General features: G+C 42.6%; 1 protein-coding gene across 1 annotated transcript in view; it reads left to right on the forward strand.

Moving 5' to 3' along the window:
* Positions 1-24,995, forward strand: part of ryr2a (ryanodine receptor 2a (cardiac)) — a 471,729-nt gene extending 446,734 nt beyond the window's left edge. Inside the window, exons 99-106 of the mRNA XM_067988444.1 lie at positions 1,143-1,203; positions 4,876-5,022; positions 5,595-5,729; positions 9,271-9,427; positions 13,304-13,368; positions 14,707-14,807; positions 21,555-21,606; positions 23,916-24,995. Of these exons, the coding sequence (XP_067844545.1) occupies positions 1,143-1,203; positions 4,876-5,022; positions 5,595-5,729; positions 9,271-9,427; positions 13,304-13,368; positions 14,707-14,807; positions 21,555-21,606; positions 23,916-24,011 (814 nt within the window). The 3' untranslated portion in view covers positions 24,012-24,995. The remainder of the gene's footprint in view (positions 1-1,142; positions 1,204-4,875; positions 5,023-5,594; positions 5,730-9,270; positions 9,428-13,303; positions 13,369-14,706; positions 14,808-21,554; positions 21,607-23,915) is intronic.
* The last annotated feature ends 330 nt before the right edge of the window (positions 24,996-25,325 follow it).

A 25,325-nucleotide genomic window follows, 5' to 3' on the forward strand; every position in this document is an offset into this window, starting at 1 on the left:
ATTTCTGGGCCCCCTTTACCCGGGATTAAACAAGAGCAGTGCACCCGAAGTGTGCTGCACCTGCCCAGCCCTAGGATTTCCCTAACTTCTTGTCTTAGGCTATTTAAATGACTCAGGAGCCCCAGTACAGGCCCACCCTGTGGCAGGGCCTAACACCAATGGTAGGACCTGGAAATTCAAAATCAGCTTTTCTTTATGTCCTTGTGCCTGAGTGCCCAACAAACGATACAAACGGAATCAAAGTTGAGAGGCCGGGAACGCCCCAACTTGCTTGTCTGACTTCCACTTTCCACAAGTGCAGGGCAGGCTTTTCCCCTTTTGGGAAGCCCCAGGAATCCGGGGTAGCATTAAAGGGGCAGAGACCCTGTGATCTGGGTCTTCGCCCATTTTTCCTGGCCCATGCACCTGCGGAATACTCAGTTCCTAGGAACAAGGGCCAGGATAATCGGCTGCAGTGGGTTCACTGGGATACTATCGGTCCAGCAACGCTGCGATTTGAAAGTTCTCATCCTTGTGTTCAAATCCCTCCATGGCCTCGCTCCTCCCTATCTCTATAACCTCCTCCAGCCCTACAACCCTCCGAGATCGTTGTACTCCTCCACCTCTGGCCTCTTACACATCCCCCATTTTCATCACTCCACCATTGGCGGCCGTGCCTTCAGCTACCTAGACCGTAAGCTCTGGAATTCCCTCCCGAAACCTCTCCACCTCTCTCTCCTTTTGGACGCTTCTTAAAACCTACCTCTTTGACCAAGCCCCTAATATCTCTTTATGTGGTTCGGTGTCAAATTTTGTTTGATAACGCTCCTGTGAAGCACCATGGGACGTTTTACTACGTTAAAGGTGCTATATAAATACAAATTGTTGTTGTTGTAGTGCACTGTGTCAGTAATATAGGATGTGGTCCAGGCTGAACGATTAACATAATCACTCCAGATTTACTGGCTGGTAATCAAAAGTTGATTACTGGGGAATATCCACATATTTTTAATTCCACTGGCGAAGAAATGTGCTATTCTTCCTTATTAATTTACTTTCTGTTCCTGGCAAATGATTTTCCATGAAATGCTTATCATCGGTGTCCTTTATTTAGCGCTTTCAGCGGTTGGTGCAAATCAACTAATTTGTTTTGTTTTATACAGACTTAACTCAATTGATGTCAAGTACCAGATCTGGAAGTTGGGAGTGGTGTTCACAGATAATGTAAGTATCAAATAGAGGACAGAAGCGAAACTTTTTTTTAATTCATCACTTTTTCCACAAATACAAAGTTGATGTTTAGGGAGAAATGGATTCATTGTTACAGTGCTGAAAACCATTCTGAAAAAATAATGACTGCTTTTTAACATTCAGTTAAATCACTTCCATTTTTGTGTTTATGTCTGTGTAAGTTTTTCACATTTAAATGTTCCCCTGCAACATTGCTTGCTTTTACAATACCTTCTTCAGTTGAGAGGGTGGAATGGCTAGGACCACATACGGCATCAATGGTGCTCCTTGGTCAATTCCCCAGGAGGTACTTTAAAAAGCCATCTGGTTTGATGGAGAAATGAGGGCTTGAGGTTACAGATTGTGGTGGTGTATAATTCTGCTTCTGCTGATGGTCTACACTGCCTCATGGATACCCAGTTTTGAGCTGCTAGATGTGTACTTAATTCATCCCACTTAGCCACGTGACACGATGGAGAGTGTCCTCAATATGGCGACGACGGTGGTCACTCCTACCAACGCTGTAATGGAAACATGTATCCGGGACAGGTAGATTGGTGAGGAAGAGGTCAAGTAGTTTATTCCCTCGTGTTGGTTCTCTCACCAGCTGCCGCAAGCCCAGTCTGGCAGCTAAGTCTTTCAGGGTGCGGTCAGTGGTGGTACTACCGAGCAACTCTTGGTGATGAACATTGAATGTCCCCATGGAGAGTACATTCTGTGCCCTTCCTACCCTCAGTGCTTCTTCCAAATGGTGTTCAACATGATAGAGTACTGATTTGTCAACTGAGGGAGAGAGGTAGGTGGTAATCAGCAAGAGGTTTCATTGCACATGTTTGACTTGAAACCATGATACTTCATAGGGTCCAGAGTCAATGTTCAGGACTCCCAGGGCCATTCTCCCCCAACTGTATACCGGTGTACCCTCACCTCCGGTGGATCTGTCCTGCTGGTGGGACAGGATATACCTGGGATGGTGATGGAGGAATCTGGGACCTTAGCTAATAGGTATAATTCTGTGAGTATGTCAAGTTGCTTGACTAGTCCGTGGGTCAGTTCTTCCCACTTCGGCACCAGTTCCCAAATGTTAGTGCGGAGAACTCTGCAGGGTCGACTGGGCTGGGTGTGCCATTGTCGTGTCGTGATTCTATCACAACCGAGTGGTCCGTCTGTTTTTTTAAATTCTTATTATTCTTTGTAACAGTTTGATACAACTGAGTGGCTTGCTAGGGCAGTGATGCAGAACTGGCTATAGGCCAATCTGGGTAAGAATGGCAGGTTTCGTTCCCTAAAGGGCAATAGTGAACCAGTTGGGTTTTTATGACAATCCAACAGCTTTGTGGTCACTTTACTGGTAACAGCTTTTTATTTCCAGATTTTATTTTAAACTGAATTCAGATTGTCAAGCAGCTGTGTTGGGATTTGAACTCACGTTTTCTAGATTATTTGTCTATGCCTCTGGATTACTAGTCTTGTAATATAACCTGTTATGTCCAGTACCATTCACACTAAATTCACATTGTTATGACCAGAGCTCCTAGTGCTCCACAATTCGGTGGCTGTATTTTTCCTTTGTTTTTTCCCCCATTGTAATTGTATTGGAACCAATGCTTGGTATCCCAATATCAACAATAGTACCAAATGTCTGAGTCCAAATGGTGTCGTCGGACAACAATTTCCTAATTCTATTGATGTGCAGCTCAGTAATCCCCATATCTTCCACATCATGCACAGTTTGTTTATAGGAAAGCAATAAAGAAAGACTTGCATTTACAAAGCTCCTTTCATGACTTCAGGACATCCCAAAGCACTTTACAGTCAATGAAGTAGTTTTGAAATGTAGTCACTGTTGTAATGTAGGAAACGCTGCAGCCAATTTGCGCACAGCAACGTCCCACCAAGGGTTACATAGAAAAGGTTATGTAACCCGATTGATCTCAGATCCCTAACCAATTAGTCCAGTTCAGCAGGTAAACTGTACAAGATGTGAAATGCATTGGGATTACCCAGCAGCAAATCAATGAGGATTAGGAGATTGCTGTTAATTGACATCATTTGGGCTCAGAAAACTAGGCATCAGGATTGGTATACCAGGCATTGGTTATCTGCCACTCAACAGCTCCCTGTCACTTAATGGCTAGGTGAAAAATCAGTTGAGATTGCTAGATGTTGAGAGGCAACTATTGCTGTAAATTTTTAGCTTCCCTTTTATTTCTCCCTATTCACAAATCATTTGAACACATTTCGGAGCCTGACCAGTAAATGTCATAATTTATCTTTACTGGGTGTTGTGACTGAAAATCATTGGTTTGCAAAGATTGTCTGCACTTAATTTTTATTAACTTTTTATGCACTTTTTATTAATTAAGCACAGTTACCACTGGTCATACAACAAAATCACAGCCCTGAATTTCTATGGTGGTTCTACCAGTGTCCCACCATAACTCCATTGGGAGACCATAGAATCATAGAAAGTTACGGCACAGAAGGAGGCCATTCGGCCCATCGCGTCCGTGCTGGCCAAAAAGGAGCTATCCAGCTTAATTCCACTTTCCAGCACTTGGTCCATAGTACTGTAGGTTACGGCACACCCAAGTGCACACCCAAGTACTTTTTAAATGAGTTGAGGGTTTCTGCCTCTACCACCCTTTCAGGCAGTGAGTTCCAGACCCCCACCACGCCCTGGATGAAATAATTTCTCCTCAGCTCCCCTCAAATCCTTCTACCAATTACTTTAAATCTATGCCCCCTGGTCACTGACCCCTAAGGGAAATAGCTTCTCCCTATCCACTCTATCTAGTCCCGTCATAATTGTATATACCTCAATTAAATCTCCCCTCAGCCTCCTTTGTTCCAAAGAAAACAACCCCAGCCTATCCAATCTTTTCTCATAGCTAAAATTCTCCAGCCCTGGCAACATCCTCGTAAATCTCCTCTGTATCTTCTCTAGTGCAATCACATCTTTCCTATAATGTGTACGCAGTACTCAAGCTGTGGCCTAACCAATGTATTATACAGTTCTAGCATAACCTCTCTGCTCTTATATTCTGTGCCTCGGCTAACAAAGGAAAGTACCCCGGTTGAACCCACAGGCAAATGCTGTAAATGGCTGAAAATGGGAGACTGGTAGAACCCCTTGGGGAATTTCAGGGTCCACAACTGTTTGATTGTTCGATAGAGATAATACAAGCAGTCCATACCTGGAACTTGGGCTGGGAAGTGGCTGCTGTGGTGATGTAAAAATCTTACTTGCATGCCATATGCCTTCTGTTTGGGTCCTAACCTGACTATACCAGAAGGAGATTGCCCCTAGCAAGCTGGCAAGTAGAATCTTGCAACATGTGCCTATGATGATACCCAACCAGTGTATAGCTCCACACAGGAGGTGAAAAGAAAAAACTGCAAATTTGAAATAAAATTTGAACGACACAGCAAGTCAATCAGCATCTTTAAAGAGAAAAGAATGGGTTCTGATGAAGGGTCGCTATGTGAAACATTAACATTTTTTCTGATTTCAGATAATTATGAGCTTACTGTCTATTTCCAGCATTTTCCATTTTTATTTTTGAACCCTATGCAATATGTGTGCGTTCAATAAAACTCTTCCTCATGTAATCAATGTATTTCTGCTTTTGTCTGTTAGTAATACCTGTTTCTCTTTGCTTACAGTCCTTCTTGTACCTTGCCTGGTACATGACTATGTCAGTTCTAGGACATTATAACAACTTTTTCTTTGCTGCCCATTTGCTGGATATTGCAATGGGATTTAAAACTTTACGGACTATCCTGTCATCAGTGACACACAATGGCAAACAGGTACCAGAACGTGGGCATGTGGCTTTTTAGATATAAAATTACATCTACATATTTATTAATAGCTAGGTACAAACACCATGCATGACATGACTGAGAAGGTTGCTGTATCTGTTTCCTACCAATCTGCTTGTAGCCATGTTTTTAAACTTAAAATGCAAAGCACAAAGCTTACATACAATTACATAGAATGTACAGCAAGAAACAGGCCGTTTGGCCCAACAGGTCCATGCTGGTGTTTATGCTCCACACGAGCCTCCTCCCATCCTTCATCTAACCCCATCAACACATCCTTCTAACAGCTCTATATGTTCTTGTTTAAAAGCACACACTTTACAAACTAAGACAGGTGACTTAATACTAAATATGGCCAAAAGAAAATTGGAGAAAAGAAAATTGAATGGATTGGAGATGCAGCAATGATTGTACAGTTGAAACACTTCAAGAAGCCGTTTCCTTGAATTGTCATAATAGTCCACTGAAAAAGCATGTCGCAGATTTATCTAATAGATGGCCATTAATTATTTCATAATGATCTGATATTCCGCCCCCCCCCCCCCTTTATGTCTGTGCAGCTGGTGTTAACTGTGGGCTTATTGGCCGTTGTGGTGTATCTGTACACTGTGGTCGCTTTTAATTTCTTCCGCAAATTCTACAACAAAAGCGAAGATGGAGACACGCCAGACATGAAGTGTGATGATATGCTGACGGTAAGTGCTGTACCTGTTTGTCATTAAATTGACCTGTCATGCCTTGCTTATTTGTTTTCAATTGCACTTTAAACCTTATCAATATACCTGAATCTGACAAAGAAACATGGCTCAAAAAGGCTGATTATATGAATGCACACTTCTGGCGTGGTCCCAGCCCATGATTTTTCAATGGAAACTCGGAGGTAGCACACTCATGATTTCCTGATGTGCACTCTTGATGGGCAAGGCTTTGTGAGTTGGATGAGGTGAATTTTATGCCAAGAACGCATATTCATAAAATCAGCCTATTCTTGTTTAAATGGGTTTGCAAACTGTCTCATTCATTTTCAATCTCACTCTTAACGTTTACAATAGCAAAACTCTGCTATTGTAACTTTTGTAAAAGAGCTGCATGTGTTGATATATGTATTCATATTTATTTTTAATATAAACATAATGTGCCTTTTTTCATGAAAGTGCTGCTTCTTAATTTTTTTTTTATTTTAGATTTTTTTGTGAACATGCACTTGATCTTCTACTCCAGCTGGCTCCAACATGTTCTGTACTCCTATAATTTTTATATCGCATATATAATGTGTGTAGACCTGTGGGTTGCTTTAGGTTATGTCGCTTTTCTGGGCTTTCCACGGTTCTTCCGCTGAAGTTACAGTGGACGAGCAGGGGAACCTCCATGGAAATCCACCCTCCAAGGTCACACTTGATGGTTCATCCTTACCACAAAATCATTTTAGGGATGCATTTGTGAAGAACAATAAGTTGACATCAGTGTTGTCGCTAACACAACACAACTATAAGTAAACTAGAAGCGCATGAAAAGCCTAAAAGTATTTTGAAAATGAATCTCTCTGAGTTACAAAAATATATTTTTTTTAACATATATTGAATTTTGGATGGGCTGAATTTTATCATTGAATCATAGAATGGTTACAGCACAGGAGGAGGCCATTCGGCCCTTTGTGTCCATGCTGGCTCTTTGTAAGAGCAATCTAGTTAGTCCCAATCCCCTGCTCTTTACTCGTAGCCCTGCAAATTTTTTCCCTTCAAGTATTTATATAATTCCTTTTTGAAAGCCATGATTGAATCTGCTTCCACCACCCTTTCAGGCAGCGCATTCCAGATCATACCACTCGCTCCGTAAAAGGTTTTCCTCATGTCGCCTTTGGTTCTTTTGTCAATCAACTTAAATCTGTGTCCTCTGGTTCTTGATCCTTCTGCCAATGGGAACAGTTTGTCTTTATTTACTTTATCTAATCCCTTCATAATCTCCTCTCAACCTTCTCTGCTCTAAGGAGAACAACCCCAGCTTCTCCAGTCTATCCACGTAACGGAAGTCCCTCATTCCTGGAACCATTCTAGTAAATTCTTTTCTGCACCCTCTCTAAGGCCTTCACATCCTTCCTAAAGTGCGTTGGCAAGAATTGGACCCAATACCCCAGTTGTGGCTGAACCAGTATTTTATAAAGCTTCAATATAACTTCCTTACTTTTGTAAAGCCTAGGATCTCATATGCTTTTTTAACCGCTTTCTCAACCTGTCCTGCCATTGGACCATAGAAAAGATACAGCACAGAAGGGAGCCATTCGGCCCATCGTGTCCGCACCGGCACGAAGAACAACCAGGTGCTCATTCTAATCCCACCTTCCAGCACCCGGTCCGTAGCCCTGCAGCTTACAGTACTTTAGGTGCAGGTCCAGATACTTTTTAAAAGAGTTGAGGGTCCCTGCCTCTACCACCAAGTCGGGCAGCGAATTCCATACACCCATCACCTTTTGGGTAAAAAAGTTTTTCCTCATGTCCCCTCTAATCCTTCCGCCAATCAGCTTAAATCTATGTCCTCCAGTTCTTAAACTCTCCGCTAGGGGAAACAGATACTTCCTGTCTACTCTATCTGGGCCCCTCATAATTTTGTACACCCCAATCGAGTCACCTCTCAGCCTCCTCTGCTCCAAAGAAAACAACCCCAGCCTATCCAATCTCTCCTTGTAACTGCAATTTTCAAGCCGTGGCAACATTCTTGTAAATCTTCTCTGCACTCTCTCCAGAGCAATTACGTCCTTCCTGTAATGTGGTGACCAGAACTGCGCACAATACTCCAGCTGTGGCCTTACCAGCGTTTTATACAGTTCCATCATTACATCCCTGCTTTTGTATTCTATATCTCGGCTAATAACGGAAAGCATTCCGTATGCCTTCTTCACAACCTTATCTACCTGTACTGCCACCTTCAGGGACTGTGCACATGCACTCCAAGGTCTCTCACTTCCTCTACCCCTCTCAATGTATTCCCATTTACTGCATATTCCCTTTGACTGTTTGCCCTTCCTAAGTACATTACCTCACACTTATCCGGGTTGAACTCCATTTGCCACTTTTCCGCCCACTCCACCAACCCATTGATATCTTCTTGGAGTCTACAGCTATCCTCTTTACTATCAACTACACGGCCAATTTTTGTGTCGTCTGCAAATTTGCCAATCGTGCCCCCTACATTCAAGTCCAAATCATTAATATATACCACAAACAGCAAGGGACCCAACCACTGAGCCCTGTGGCACACCACTGGAAACAGATTTCCATTCGCAAAGGCATCCATTGACTATTACCCTTTGTTTCCTGTTACTGAGCCAATTTTGGATCCAATTCGCCTCATTTCCCTGTTTCCCATGAGCTTTTACCTTTCTGATCAGTCTGCCATGTGGGACCTTGTCAAATGCTTTACTAAAATCCATGTAGACAACATCCACTGCACTACCCTCATCAATCCTCCTTGTCACTTCCTCAAAGAATTCAATCAGATTTGTAAGGCATGACCTTCCCTGAACAAATCCATACTAACTATCCCTGATTAAACCATGCCTTTCCAAGTGACAGTTGTAAGACTGAACGGCCTATAATTGTTCGTCCTTTTCCTCGTACCCTTTTTAAACAATGGTACTACATTTGCAGTCTTCCAGTCCTCCGGTATCTCCCCTGTATCTAGTGAGGATTGGAAAATGATCCTCAGAACATCCGCTATTTCCTCCCTGGCTTCCTTCAATAGCCTAGGAAACAATCCATCCGGCCCTGGTGACTTATCAGCTTTCAAGGATTCCAGTCCCTCTAGTACTTCCTCTCTCGTTATGTTTACCTTATCCAATATTTCACACCTCTCCTCTTTAACTACTACGTCCGGATCATCCCTTTCCTTTGAGAGTACGGAGACAAAATATTCATTTAAAACCCTACCCACATCCTCTGCTTCTACACACAAGTTACCCTGATCATCCCTGATAGGTCCCACCTTTTCCTTACCTACGTTCAAAGATTTGTGCACATATACCCCCAGGTCTCTCTGTTCCTACACCCCCTTTAGAATTGTACCATTTGAGGTTATGTGAGTTATTTGTTTAGAATGATTTGTTGATTACTTGATAGTTTGAAATACAAACAATCAAATAACCAAGTACTTAGAAAACTCATCCCACAAAAGAGAAGCATGATCATCTGATGTTGTCACTTAAGTATACCCTTGTTTGAGCTGTGATTTTTTTTGTTGCAGTGCTATATGTTCCACATGTATGTGGGTGTCCGTGCTGGTGGAGGCATTGGCGATGAGATTGAAGACCCTGCTGGGGACGAATATGAAATCTACCGAATCATCTTTGATATCACCTTCTTTTTCTTTGTAATTGTCATCCTGTTGGCCATTATTCAAGGTATGGAGATTTCTGCAAGAGTATTTTGTAGCTGATCATTGGTGATCATAATATAACAACTGGTTTTCACCAATATTCTCTGAATACTTCCACCAGTGCAGGTGGATTTCTGTAAGTGATACTCTGGTGGAACGTGCATCAGGTAGTGGTTTTCAAAGAATCACTCGAAGAAAGCTAAGTGGCACTGGCATAATACTTCTTTTGACCTTTGATATCGAGTGTCCTGACCACATGATGCATCAGCAGTGAATGGAAAAGTGGTGTCCAGCCACTACCTAAGGCTAATAACTATCCTAATTATACAATGAGAGTACTAAGCAATGTTGGCCCTCTCGGTGGCAAGGGGAACTTCAACCCTCCTACAGCAGATTCAGGAGATTCTAGCCTAACATGTTATGGACAACATATGACTAATGATGAACTTAATCATAAGCAAGATGATGATTTTGGTTCTCTCATTACTCTTAATTATTTTTATCTTAGGTTATTAAAAATTAAAATGGAAAAAGATTACACAGTTTAATTGTGAACATAACCCCTACATTTTTAGGGGTAGGCAGTACCAGGAACCGAAACTCCTTAAAAAAAAAGTAGCTATTGTAACAATAATACACTTTCAATAACTTGCACAATAATTTGCACAACAAAAGCAGCTGGTGTCAAAGACAATTACATTGGGCCAGAAATCGCTCCCGAAATAACGCTCTCAGTTTTTCGTGGTGAATTGAAGGAGCAAGTTCACATGTTTGCACACGTGCAGTAAAACACAGATATCGTGACCTTGCTCCTAGTGGTTCGCCGGCGATTTGACAGCTTCAAACAGAGAAATCATTGAAAAATCACAAACTTGCTCATCTGCCTAGCTGGAAAGTAACTAATTACGCCACCAAACAGGTCTGCTTAAAAATACCAGGTCTAAACTAAGTTTTAAAAGTCATAATGACTGCCAAACAACTAAAAATTAAATTTTAAAATGTGGAGTCTCATATTACTCCTTATTTTAATAGTTTTTGGTCATTAAAAAAAAATTAAATTAAAACATTATTTTTTAAATTTTTCCCTTCTGTCTCTTTAATTCAATTATTTCTTTGGCTTTTTATAAAAACAAATTAAATTTTTTATTTGCAATGACATCCAGAATACTAACTTTAAATGAATGAAGTCTGCTTGCCTGCTTGGGCAATTGTAGGGAATTCCTTATTTTGTGTGATTCTTGGACACTGGACGAATAATCAAGCAAAGAAAGTCACTCTCACTCACGGTAGTTTCGTTAATCAAAAGTAATTATTTAATGATGTTATCATTCATACGAGGATTTGTGAAGCAAAATCAAATCATACATATGACTTTCCTCTGTAAAATCCCGTTATACACTTAATAATTCGCAATGTTATTATGTAATGACTTAACAATTCATACACACATCAGGCAAATCATTAATACATATACAACCTTTAAACCAAGGCTTTTGCTCATCGGGCCTGAAGGTTGATCAGCACTTCAGAACTCAAGGTCCTCTTCTTCTTCTTGCATGATGTTCAACTGCAGTGTGCGTTCCTTGTGACTGCCGTGTGGTGAAAAGGCTGTTCTTCTCTCAAAGTCGTCTTTTTATAATGTTTTTTACCAATAGGACGTAGGATTGGGGTGGGTCATTCTTTTTGTCCAATCACTCCCTATTGCTATGCCTCAATCATTAACATACTTCAATGATTGACAGTTTAGGCTTTCATCATGTGACTGGAGACCCTTTGATGTAGAAAAGAGCATGTGCTCAAATGATGGGTTGCAAAAGACCCCTTTATTGTCTTTGTTTATGACCTTTCATGTAGAGCTAGCCCTTTGCATTTCTACACCCATTCTTAATGGTCCTTTTGTCTCCAATTTTGTTTGCATCAGTGGCTTCAAATCCATTCCTTATAGCATTGACTATATGCTGGAAGCAATACTATTTGATGTTTTACAAATCCCAGTTCTTTTGGACAGATTATCAGATAGGAATGAGAGGCCCATGCTTTATTTCACACCTATCGTTGCTTTCCTGATCTGAAGCCTTTGAAGTATGTCCTTGTTGTCTTTTCTTACATTACTCCCTGCTGTGTTGAAAAGCTTGTGCTTCCAAAAGCCTATGTGTTTTGAAAACCTGACGACGCTTTAAGCTCAATATTATCCATCTAGCTTATGTATTTAATAATCTAGATATCTATCCGCAGTACAATGTCTTCGATCCCAAAACTCATACTTCTCCAGTGCCATCAGCGTCAGTGAGGGAAAAACAGGATTTGCAAGAACATAGTTTACCACATTACTTTGTTTGCAGGTTTTCAAATATCTTTGTTTAAAAGGGATACAATTAACCCTTTCCTTCAAATGTCTTTTGTTGAAGGGGTTTTGACCCCCACACAATGCAGCCCGAATCTGTGGGCGTGACTTCTCTTCCTGACAGATTTTGTTGGCGTGCCTTTTGTTCTCACAGACCATTCCATGCGCGTCAACTCACACTGCTCAGAGGCTCGGTTGATAGCGCACAATTTTTTTAAAGTTCAAAATCAAGCAATTCGACGCCTTGGAGCCCGCAGTAAGTATTTTCGTTAATTTAATTTGCAGGAGCTGCGGTGAGCATTGCCTCTCTGCTTTGCGAGATTTCTGGCCCATTGTGATAGCTGTTAAAAAAAAAACAACACTGGACAATCAAGCACTCAGTTTGGATCAAGTATCCTCTTCACTTTGTGTGGAATCTCTACCTTACAAATGTTCAGGTTGTATTTTACAATGAAGCCTAGATTTTCTTATTGGGCCCACCTGCTCGGAAATTTGGGCAGAATTCTCTGATGCCAGAACTCGGCTCATTTTTGTGCCTCTCCCACTTTCAGCCATCAATTCTGCTGGCGGCAGGAGCTGCCCTCCTATCCTTGGGTGGGACCACACAAAGGAGGTATGAATAAAATCTTGTAGTCCATTTTTGATTATTTGTACCTCATTTGTGCTGCTTCCTCTTTTTGCCTATACAGAACATCAGTTCATTGTTACTAGATGCTATAGAGAAGGCACAAAAGAATGTAGTGAGCCTAGAATCAATACTGATAGCATCAGTTTATTTCTGACTTTTAAATGGGAGACAGTTTTGCTTTTTGCTACTGCTAAGTATTTAACATCTGTCTTTGTGCTATTTGCTGCAGGACTGCCATCTTTCCAATCACCATTTCAGATAGAATGCAATGGGAACAACCTTGTGTCTCTATTTTTTGGAAGAAGTGGAGGAACAACGGAGGGATGCCAGGCTAGTCAGGCAACACCGGAGGTGCATGGCACTTACCCACTAGTACAGCCACGCCACAATGTATAGGCAGAAGTGCTTCTACCTGCATTTGACCAAGCAGTAATCCCTGCAGAGTTTTCACTTTACAAAAGAAGTAATCACTTGTTGCCAGTGGATCTACAGCTCACCTGCACCACAGACACTGCACTTAACTTTTATGCTGTGGGGTCATTCCAGGCTGCCACTAGGGATATTAGTAAAATTAATCAATCAGCTGCGCACAGATGCATTAAGCAAGATACGGATGTATTGCTTGCTAAAGCAAGTAATTTTATCTCTTTCACCATGGACAATCTGTGGCAGCATGCCAGGGCCCTACAGTTTTACACAGTGGCAGGATGACCGAACATCCAAGGAGTCAGAGATTCCACCTTTACAGCCTTATTTGCTCCCTTGCTCAATGCAATTACTTCCGCCAATAGGAAAGGATTCTACTCTCTCAATGTGCAACTTGTCTGCAATCAGCTGCACCACATTATGCAAGTGAAAAATCACTTCTGTAGGAGTTGCCACAGTGCCTTTACTTTTAAGAAGTGATCTCATTCTTGTTTTTGATTCAGGTCTAATTATTGATGCTTTTGGTGAACTAAGAGATCAGCAGGAGCAAGTTAAAGAAGACATGGAGGTAAGAGCTTTATCATATGGAATCACAGTACCAGGAATGAGGTACTGACCATTTGACTAGAATAGGGATCTCTTTTATTTATAGAGATAACTGGGGGTGAGTTCCTTGGGTCCATGCATTCATACATTTATATCGCAGTGCCAAGGCCAGAATCTCAAAAAGTCAAGATGATATTACAAGGCCTATTACCTGAGTTTGCACTGCTGGTCGTGGAGCCTCACCTCCCATTGAACATAATGGCGATCACAGGGGTGTGCACCCTTACGAGTAAAATTCAAGCTACTTTCACAAGAAGTATTTATAAATGCCTAATTGATGATATAGGGTAAATAGTGAAAGATTATTTCTACTGGTGGTGAATCAGTAACGTGGGGACATAAACTTAGGATAAGTACTGGAAGCACAAGAGGGAGGAAAGTGATAAGATTTTTTCATGAAAGGAACTATTAGTGTATGAATTGCTTTCGTAAAGGATATGGGGAACGGCCAGGGACTACGCAGTAATCTCTTTCAGAGAGCTTGCACAGGTGCAATGGGCCAAGTGGTCTCACTCCGTGCTATAAAATTCTACGATTGTAAGGCCCTGAAATTTTGTGGGGATCCTCCCGGTCTTCTGCCGGAATTCAGAACCATAGCTATGATTCTAAATCTTTTTAATTTGGAGAAAGAGAAGAGTTATGTGTGATTTTATCACGATGACGTCAAGTATAAGTAATGTGGGCTAGATTTTCAGCTTGCCACCTGGGTGTAAAACTGGTGTTGTGGATCAGTTGTAAATTAGAGAAACTGCCCGATTATCATCTCCATTGAGTCCAATAACGAGCGGCCAATCCGCAATGCCAGTTCTACGCCCGGGCGACAAGTTGAAAATCTACCCCTGATGTTCTATTTCATCATGAATTATGATATTCCTAGTATGATCAAAAAGGTTTGCCAAACACTTTTTTTTAAATGAAAGCAGTGCCCCTCTTGGACATGTAGCATTGAAAATGTCCAAGAAATATTTTTTTGCAAATGTCACAAAAATGTGTTTTGTGAGAATTACTTTAATCTGGTTTAATTTGTTGGAAAAATAATTTGAGATCAATTTAATTTCAAATTTGCAACTATCTCAAACTTCTATTCATACTTTCCCACAGTTTAGAAAAAAATGTGGCCATTCAGAGGTAATTCAGGATTATGACAATTATAAATATTGAGCTGGAGGGTGAGCTGACAAAACACAGCCCCACCTGCAAGACTCATGTCTACCCCAGCAACTGATTATAGTCATCAGAAAATATTGATTTGCAAGCTACAGTGCCAATCTTCCTTATTTTCCTTTTCTATTCCTTCCAGACCAAATGTTTCATCTGTGGAATTGGCAATGACTACTTTGACACAGTACCCCATGGCTTTGAGACTCACACACTGCAGGAGCACAATTTGGCAAATTACCTGTAAGTACTCGCATTTCCTGCTACTCAATCACACCAGTCACAGATCAGCATGCCCGAACTTTTAATCAGCTACATGGCCACAAAAAAAGAAAGTAAACAGTCCTAGTCAGTGGTGCATTTTTAAAGGAATAATGTAAGCTGCCAAGGAAAACAATTCCCCATAATGTTGAGTTCCATTAAACATCCTTTTATGGACAGAACCCATCTGCATCATAGAACTATGCTAACCGCTGCTGAACCTGCAGAGGGAGGCAGATAACTTGCAAAGGAAGTTACTGTAGCTATAGACGTGCAAATAAAAGTTTGAGCTGGGAAGTGATTTGTCCCATAAGGTCATAATAGCATGCTAAAAATATAAACACACAGATATATATAATAGATATTAGACAAGTGATTTATGTCAGATAATTTGGGCTCTGTTCAATTGCAGCATTTGACCAGGAGTCTGAGGCTTGTTGCTATGTAAAGCTTCTAAGAGTGAAGTGGAGAAGTGGCATGGTCTGTTATTTCAGTAGTAAAGATATGACCCTATGAAGACATCCAGTTAGGCCAATGTGATTCAATGCAGTTTGTAAACCTTCACAGATACTGGTCAAACCTCAGTAATAGATGCGGCAATCAGATACATGGATACCCTATATCGCAGGGTAAGCTGATTGTTGAATGAGTTTGTGAAGTAGAGGAATGCAAAGAAAGTAACATCTCATTGCAGAGGTGCCAAGCTTGGTCTGTTATTTATCTGATCCTGTTCTCTCCTTTTACAATGAAGTCACTGGACACTAAATGGGACAACATCCACTGAGACTAGTAAGCTCCGATTTTAACCTAACCCCCCGCACCCGATGAGAACAGGGTGTGTGGGGGTTAAAATAGTGGAAGAGTACTTACCTCCCACCTGCCACCAATTTAACTCCCAGGTTTCAGGGTGCATCAGTGGCGTTCACCACAGGCCATTTATGGTTCTTTGTAATATTTTCTATGGTTTTACAAAAATGAAAAAGCTACTAATGCTAGTTAAAGGAAAGCTGAAATGTCACTGACTGAATATTGTGAGAACTTATTGTGATTTCATCTCACAAAATAAGAATCAGATGAATGACAGAAGGCCATAATAAAGGAATTTCCAAAACTGAATCAATATTATTGAAATAATTAAGCGCCGTGAGGAACTCTTTCTTTAGAGCGAGCTGTCTGGTCTTTTGGTCATGAATAAACACAGTGATCAAGCCATTTCAGGAAGGGTTTCACTCATCTACCTGAGGGTAGTTTTCAACAGGATAGATACATAACAAATTAAACCAATATTATATTTATCAGATTTTCTCTATCTAGAAAGTTTCTTGTTTTTAATCAGTTTCTATGACCTCGGTATTAGGAGGGAGGCGGGTTGGCAGTGGGGGGTCGACAGCGCCCTGTGAATTCGGGGTGCTCCGCACGCGATCGCAGCCTAATTGAAGGCACTTACCTTGGCTTCCGGGTTTCGCGCTGGAAAGCTGCGCAGCGGGCGGACTGCGCACCTGCATCATAGGCTGTCAGCTGGAGGAGCCCTATTTAAAGGGACAGTCCTCCACTGACTGATGCTGCAGAAAGGAGCCAAAATTACAGCATGGAGCAGCCCAGGGGGATGCCTCACTCCAGGTCCTACTGGATGGGGTGAGGAGGAGGGGGAGGACAGAGATCTTCTCCCCGGTGGACGGGAGGAAGTGGCCTGCCTCTGCCATCACAAAGGTCTGGCTCGAGGTGGCAGAGGAGGTCACCAGCACCACCAACATATCACGCACCTGCATACAGTGCAGGAGGCGCTTCAATGACCTAAGTAGGTCAGCCGAAGAGAGTACACTCCGTCTGCCACTTCACTGCCCCCACCCCACATCTCCTGCACTGCCAACACTACTGTATCACATCACTCCTCATACCCACTCAAAGCTCATCCTCATCTTACCTGCACTTACTCACCTCGCCAGTATTCATCCCACCACTACCACTCAACCCAATCCTCATACAATCTCATGGCTCTATCTCATACTCACCCTCTCATACATCTCTTTCACAGTCAGCCTCACCCAACCTGCCACTACCTGTGCTGCAGTCACAGGGCATGCATCATATATGTGTAGTAGGAAGCGCAAACGTATTGTGAGCATGAAGGGGATGCACAAGGGTGTTTGAGAGTTTGTCATGGTTTTTACTTATATTTGATTTCTGATCAACTCACATTACATATTATATTGTCACCACTACTGCCACATCTTTGCAAATCTTGTCTGGTTTGTGCAATAATGCCCTTTCCTGAGGGTCATGAAGACCCACAACTGATACCACCCATTGTGTCACTGCAGAGTGGGTGTAGGTGTATTTGCAGGGCTCTTTTGCGCAGACGACTGAGAGACGCCGGCGATGTCCCCGGTAGCACACTGGAAGGATGCGGAGGAGAAGTTGTTGAGGGCAGTGGTGACTTTGACAGCGACAGGTAAGAAGATGGTGCTCAGGCCAGCCAGGAGCAGCTCGGCATGAAGGAGGCTGCAGATGTGCATGACTACATGTCGAGTGACTCTGAGCGTCCGTGTGCTCTGCTGCTCAGAGAGGTCCAGAAAGCTGAGCCTCGGTCTGTAGACCCTGTGGCGAGGGAAGTGCCTTCTGCGACGCATCTCTCTTTGCGGTTGCCCTCCCTCCTGCTGTGCAGATGGATGTGTCACAGCACTGTGTTGTGGAGCTCCACGTGTCTGAGGTGGACAGCAAGGCCAGTGAGGCTAGTGATGCTGTTCGTCCTCCGAGGAGGTCATGACTGCAACTACAGCGGCCCCCATCCAGAAGATGTATGTTTGAGGGGGTCCGCAAGGTAGGTAAATGTGTCTGGACCCCGGGGTTGAGGTTGCAAGTTGGTGAATTTTAGTGTTAGGAGGAGGGTGGTGGAGGCCAAACTTTTTCCAAATTGACAGAGTGGCCTCCTGCAATGAATGAGGGTCTCCCCCCCCCCCCCACCCCACCCCCGCCCTGTCAAATGGAGCTTTGCAGCTGCCACAGGCTGGTGGCTGCAACACGTCCATTTCAACTGGGAGTGTTTCCCCCAGTACGGGAAACACTCTCAGTTTAGTTGAAAATCCCACCCCTCCTAAAATATCCTACAAATCAGGTCTGCTAACGACCTGAAGTATCCAATGAATTGATTTAAGTGGGATCCTGCTGGCTTTAATTTCCGGTGGGAGTCCCGCATGCGGGGGCTGCGCGCGCATCTAAGCACGTCATTGGGGAACCCAGAAGTGGACGGGTTGGACCCGGGCTTCGGACCTGCCCCGGGAATCCCCAATTTACGGAGCCCCCCCGTCATGAACGCACCCATTCGGACGTCCGAAAATCGAGCCCTATATCTCTGAAACTTATGTTGGATATAGTTTGTCCAGAATTCTCCTTCTGTCCAAAAGCCCACTTACATTGCAACTTTACAGCAGCATTTTACATTAGTCATGTGGCATCCTGAATGCAGTAACTGGCTGAGAGGAAGAGAAAGGTTCTGATTACTAATTACGGTTTCTTGAAATAGTTTAAATATTTTGATACAACTGGATACCGAAGAGAAATAAAGTGATGGCAGTGAGCGAAAGTTTTTGAAAACCATTTGGAAAAAGAAAAAGAGTAGAAGACAAACAGAAAGATGGAGAGAAGAAAAAAGAAAGAGCTGGAGAGTGTGGGATAAACGAAGAGAATGTTACAGGAAGAGGGAGACACTATTTTGTTTTACTTTTGCCCATGTGCTATAACGCAAGAAGTCAACTAATTATACAGAAAAGAATGGAAAGGCGAGAAAAGTCTTTCAAAGTGCTGGAAGAGCTTAACCAACTTAAAGCTGATTAACAGTTACTGCCTGGCTTTTCTTTATTCAGAGTGAGATTCCTTAAATGGGTTCCCCACACTAGCTGGGGAACACCCTAATGTTTAAATGGCAAACATGATTTACACAAGTGCAGCTTGCCATTTAAATAATGCAGGATTTTCCAGCTTAATGCAGGGAAAGCCTTTTAACAACCTTCACTCCCACTCCTGCCTATACTTTCGCCACCTCTCTTTTCCCTCCAACTATCTCACTCCAACCCACTCTGAGTACCCGTGCCCCTTCTCCCCTCACCACTCCCTCCTACTGCCTCGTGCCACTCCTGACCCTCTATCCCAAGTACCTGCCATGTCTCATTGCTCGTGCCTCCCTGCGCCAAGTACCTATGCCTTTCCCCATGGTTGTTATTGCCCTAACTCCTTCCCAAATAATCCCAAATAATCATCACACCCCAGCAATGCCCATTTAGTACTGCCACAGTATGGAACCTCACCCACTACTCCCACACCCCAAGGCACCCATGTGACTCCTACCAGACCGTAGTACGCCCTTCCCATTGCTGCCCAAACACCAGCACCACCCTCCAGTGGTGTTTCCTGGAAAGCAACATTGCTCTATACTTTATGCAAGGGGAACTAAGAACTCCATATGTGACTACCGAAGAATATCGCACAAAATGTATAATGTGCCAGTGGTCACTTATGTTTCAAATTCTGAGTGAAGCCTGTGTCATGTCACATCAATGTATTAGTGCTGCTGTGATGCAGTTCTGGAACAGTCCTGGCCGTCAGCCGTAATTATTGAAGTAGCATTTTTTATTAGTATTTTGAAGACTCTATGGAGACCATGAAAAGGGTGCGAGCAGCGCTTTACTAGAATATTTGTGGACACTTAAATTTGCTAATGAGAAGGCAGGAGAAGCTTGGAATTAGAATCGTAGAACGATTACAGCGCGGAAGGAGGCCATTCGGCCCATCGAGTCCGTGCCTGCTCTATGCAAGAGCAATCCAGCTAGTCCCACTCCCCTGTCCTATCCCCGTAGCCCTGCAAATTTTTTCCTTTCAAGTAATTATCCAATTCCCTTTTGAAAGCCGCGATTGAATCTGCCTCCACCACCCCCCTCTGGCAGTGCATTCCAGATCCTAACCACTCGCTGTGTGAAAAACGTTTTTCCTCCTGTCACCTTTGGTTCTTTTGCCAATCACCTTAAATCTATGTCTTCTGGTTCTTGACCCTACCGCCAATGGGAACAATCTACTCTAACTAGACCCTTCATGATTTTTCAGACCTCTATCAAATCTCCTCTCAACCATCTCTGTTCCAAGGAGAACAACCCCAGCTTTTCCAGTCTATCCACATATCTAAAGCCCCTCATCCCTGGAATCATTCTAGTAAATCTCTTCTGTACCCTCTCTAAGGCCTTCACGTCTTTCCTAAAGTGTAGTGCCCAGAACTGGACACAATATTCCAGCTGTGGCCGAACCAGAGTTTTATAAAGGTTCATCATGACTTCCTTGCTTTTGCAAAAATCTGAAGAAAATTGCAAACCAGTTTATTTGAATCACCTGTTGTATATTACATTTCTTAGCTCTGCCTGAGGGAATATAGGCAAGCAGTCATTTAAGTTCGTTTCCCAGCATCGCAAGTGCATTTTCAAGACAATGCATTCATTTGGGAGGCGGGAATTCTTCTTTCAGCTATCTTAACATGGCAGGTGTTATATTATGAGTCTGAATATTCTGCACACCATGGGGTATATTTCCTGTAACTGCACCTGGACACAACATATGGAGGAAAATCAGGCAGTAACTAGATTTATTGAGTTATCTTTCACAATTTGTCATGGTGGGGTTATGAATTCATAATGCCTGGGTTGCTAGTCTGGTACCATGTCACTACACTACCATATCATTGAGCATGTAGTGCAAAGTGTTATAACCAACTTTTGTGTACCATGAGTGTGATTTGAGTGCCCACCAAATGCTCATTTTTTTCTAAATATTATTCCTTTGCTGCACATCCAGAGATGCAGTGATGTGGTATTTTTCTCTTTTCTCTCTTGTACATCTCTCAGGGCCACGTATCATTCCCCTCCCAAGAGAGGAGACAAGTAACGAATTCCTAGATTTCTATTGCTAGGATGTGTGCAAAAGTAGTTCAGTGCGAGTTTAACCTCCCCTCCCTGAAGAAGTGGTGACTGGTTTCAGTTCAGTACCTCCCCAACAACAAAAGGGTTCAGTTCAGCATCTCGCAGTGTTGGGAACCATGGATGCTGGCCAACATGCATCCTATCACTTTGTGCCGCAGGATTTTATAGTCCCAATGCACTATGCAATCCTCCAATACTGTGCCTAAATAGCTGTGCTACAAATGCAACAACACTTGTGGTAGTTCCTTGTGACTTAAAAACAAATTGTGGCAGAAATGAAAACAAGAGTTTTGTGTTTAGATGAGGGTTTCTTTTATTCAATCTAATTTTTAAAAAAAATATAAAAGTTTTAGTCCTTTACAAGCAAATTTGAGGGGAAAATAGAATGGCCAATCACTTGTTGCAGACAACCAACTTGTTTCTAACAGACCCTCCCAACACAGAGGTGAGTAACAGAGAAAATTCTGCAGTGATTGTAAAGGGAAGAGAACCTTCCATTAGCAGCTATAAGGAGGGTTTAAAAATAACCGTAGACTCCACAGATAGAATCAGTAGCCAAGCCTATAAGATAGAAATTGTAGTTAATTATAGGAGAACTTCAGGGCTGACATATTGTGTGTTACCAACGTGTCACGCATTTTTAAAAGAAACCTACGTTAATAAGGACTTGTTTCCATGAGTGACACGGAATTTGCTCATGAATCAGGCTTCAGGTTAATGTGTGTGATTCTTATTTAGATGCTGTCAACTGATGTCTTTATTCCTACAGGTTTTTCTTGATGTACCTTATTAATAAAGATGAAACCGAGCACACAGGACAGGTAAGTCCCCACCACTTTCTAATAAGAGAATAAAAATGGCTAGACTTACTTTGCAAGATGTTTGTGGAGTTCACTTGACCTAGATTACCACAAAAGAGAGTTCAATCCCAAAGAAAATGTGATATCCTCAGGTCACACACACTACCATCATTTTTTATATAATCTATACAGTCTAGCATTATTGGGCTTCCCTGTTAGAGTTCACCTCTTCCTTTGACTGTTACCAAGCATTGCCAGTTCCTTTCTGGGTTTTACATCACATGACAGGAAAAGTCAATGGGCTGGAAATTCGGCCATGTAGCGCCCGTTTTTCAGGCACTACGCGGCCACCTGTGGTCCCAAAATGGCGTCCAGAATGCGTGCGCACGCTTCTAGTGTGACATGCACTGGACACCATCTTGGTAAAGGGGATTGCGCAGGCGCAGATAAAGAATGCCGGCAGCATGTAAAGTAGGGAGAATATGCGTTAGATCGGTGTGCAACACTGATTTAAAGGGATAGGTACCATTTTGGCACTTAATGCTCCAGCCGACGCACTGTCTTAACCACAACCAGCTGAACATGTCATAGACAGCCTGGAGGACCCCTCACCAGCACTATTTAAAGGGACCATGCAGGATTTACAGGTTAGTTGCTGGATTATTGCTTCTGGCTGCTGATGCATTTGTACCTGTTTTTGGAGGTGTCCTATACTTGAATCCTAGGACGAGGGGACATATCAGAGCCTGGACTTGCAGGAGTGAAGTTAGGAAACTCTTCTACATGCAAAGGGTGGTGGAAGTTTTGAATGCTCTTCTGCAAATGGCAGTTGACACTAGCTCAATTGTTAATTTTAAATCTGAGATTGATAGATTTCTGTTAACCAAGGGTATTAAGGGATATGGGGCTAAGGCAGGAATATGGAGTTAGGTCACAGATCAACCATGATCTCATTGAAAGGCGGAACACGCTCGAGGGGCTAAATGCCACTGCCACTTGCTGCCTCCTGTTATGCGCCACCTTCTCGTGCAAGAAAGCAGGACGTGTGTTGGTGAGTATCCTGCAGGATGTGTAGGTGATGTGCCTGTCATGGTTGAATAACTGCCAGTGTGTGTGGCCTGTGAGTTGTGGGTGTGCAGCTTGCAACACTGGTAATGTGTGAGAGTGGGAGGAAGCATCTGATTGGAAGAGTTGAGTACTGATGGAAAGAATTTGTTATGGGGGTGCAGTGCATGGAGCAGTGGATGTGACTAGTGGTGCAGTTGTTAGGAGATGCCATTTGACAATTGGCCTCACTCACCTTGACCACTCACGTCAAAGCACTGAACTTCTTCCTGCACTGCATCCATGTTCGTCGTGCTATGCACCTGGCATTGACTTTGTCCCCTCCTGTTTCCCACTACCTCTTGAGCATATGTCTGGAAGGCCTCTTGCCCCCCTGTAGATGTAGGATGCCCCTCCTTCTGTCCACCTCTTGCACATTGGCCTCTAGTGCAGCAGCAGAGAACCTTGGTGCACGCTCTCTCGCAGGCCTGGTACAAACTCAGATCAGCAGATTGGTGAGGTCTGGCGTGCAGATTGGAGGATATGGGATTTAGTGGTGCGCAACCTTTCAATTCAATGTTTTAACATAACTCAACAGTTTGTAAACATAGGGACGGGACCTGCATCTGTGTTTTACATGGACGATGTCTGATCTCCGCTCAGACTCCGTGCGGACCCGTATCTTATATTTTGCACATAAGAGGTGCAGGCTGCCTTTAAGAGGTGCGAGCAACTCACACGATATCTGGGCCCCCCTGCTGGTGAGAAGGGCGAAGCTGGTGAGAACATCACAGACATGCCTGGCTGCTGCGCTACAATCAGGTAAGTGAGGAGGCAGCACGAATCTCATGTGCCCACACCCGGATTCGGGGGTTAACCAATTTAACCCCCAGTATTTTGAAATTTCATGATACTAGATCAAGGTTAGTGTGGGGCCCAAATTGACAAAAGGAAAGATTTTGCAAAGAAATACTGCTCCATGTTTGGCTGCTTTGGGATCAAATAAATTTGTAGATGAATTAGATATCCTTTTTGTGTATTAAAAGTCTGTTACGCAGAGTGACTATTTACCCTGATACCCCAAGTAACTCTGCTGTCCCCAATTGTCTATTTACACCAGTAGCCTTAATGATTCTGTTTTCCTCTATGTATAATTGGACCCTCTTACTAATCTTTCATGCAGGCATTTATAGTAAGCTTGACACAGCACTGCACGGTTTATTGAGTGCAAAGACCATGACGTACAGCGGCATGTATAAGATAACATGTTTTTGTTTATCTGACAGGAGTCCTATGTGTGGAAAATGTATCAAGAACGCTGCTGGGAATTCTTTCCTGCCGGAGATTGCTTCCGCAAGCAGTATGAAGACCAGCTCAACTAAACAAGGACTAAGCTGACCCACAATCATTGAAATACCTACAGATTTCCTCTTTGAATGCTTTCAAACCTTTTTCTGTATATAACTTGTTCAGTGTGCACTTGGAACACCGAAGCTATAGCTCACTGAGTCCGCTCTGTCAGCGCATCTGCTTTCAAATTGATGTAGAGAAGAAAAAAGTATATATATTGATTTCAAACTGTATGCAGAGACGTTTTAAGACATTGCCTTCATCTTGTGAGCACATACGTGAAAGATGATAAATTGCTCTCATCCTATACATTTATGTATTTCTTCATCCGGAATGGTATTGTATACTTTTTGATGTGCAGAGCAATCTGCTTATGGACACTGGGCTGTGATGAGGAAATAGTGCCTTACTATATGTGGGTTGAGCTATGCAAGAAGTTGTGTGCATGACCGTGTCACACTGTAAATCAATCTTTTGATGTACATGCTTCTGTCTGACTGCCGTGTGTCTCAGGAGAAGTGTAGGACATTCACATAAACCTAAGATGTTAGTTTCTGGTTATTTAGCTCTTCCTTATTTTGGTCATGCTCTTATGCAATACAGCAACAGTCTGAATCTTTGCATAAAAGATTCCTTCAGAAGAAAAAAAAATTATTTCATTGCATGTTTATTATGCAAGTAAAAGAGAAAATAAAATGGCAAGCTGATCAATGTGACAACTATTTTTTAGGTTTAAGGTTATTGATAACTCTGTAGTTACAAAGTGTTGTGTACTTTATTGTAGATTCAGAACCAGTTTCATCAGCCAAGAATGCAGTGTTTAAACTTGGTTGTTGTCTCCCATTTTTTCTGCCACTTGTGGTAAATATAGTGATTGAGGAATAACTGTCCACTCATTTCTGACTGAAGCTGAAGCAATATTCATTCAGGGATTTCATCGAACACCATTGTAAAGTAATTATGTGTAGAATACTTCATTTGAGTTGTTTTAAATTGTAATGCCAATCTTTCGAAATAAAACATTCAGAATAAAAACATGCACTTTTCATTTCCTTTTACAAAGCTGAAGGTACGATTTTCAACGTGCTTCCCCTCCCTCCTCCAACTCTCTCTTGAAGACATTAACTCAGGCTGCAATATGATTCCACCGGTGCTAGTTGCTTCCAACACTTGCAGAAGAAGTCATTCTCCATGTGCAAGCCTAGAGTGGTACGCTATTGATTGTTACCAAACCCAATCCCCTAATGTCTACAAGTGAACATTTTTCAGCAGTAGCAATCGAACAATAATCAAGAGTGGGAATGCTGGTTAATTTTTCCCCTTCCCTAAATCTTGAATGTTGAATT

Source organism: Heptranchias perlo, chromosome 8, assembly GCF_035084215.1.
Source record: "Heptranchias perlo isolate sHepPer1 chromosome 8, sHepPer1.hap1, whole genome shotgun sequence".
NCBI lineage: Eukaryota > Metazoa > Chordata > Chondrichthyes > Hexanchiformes > Hexanchidae > Heptranchias > Heptranchias perlo.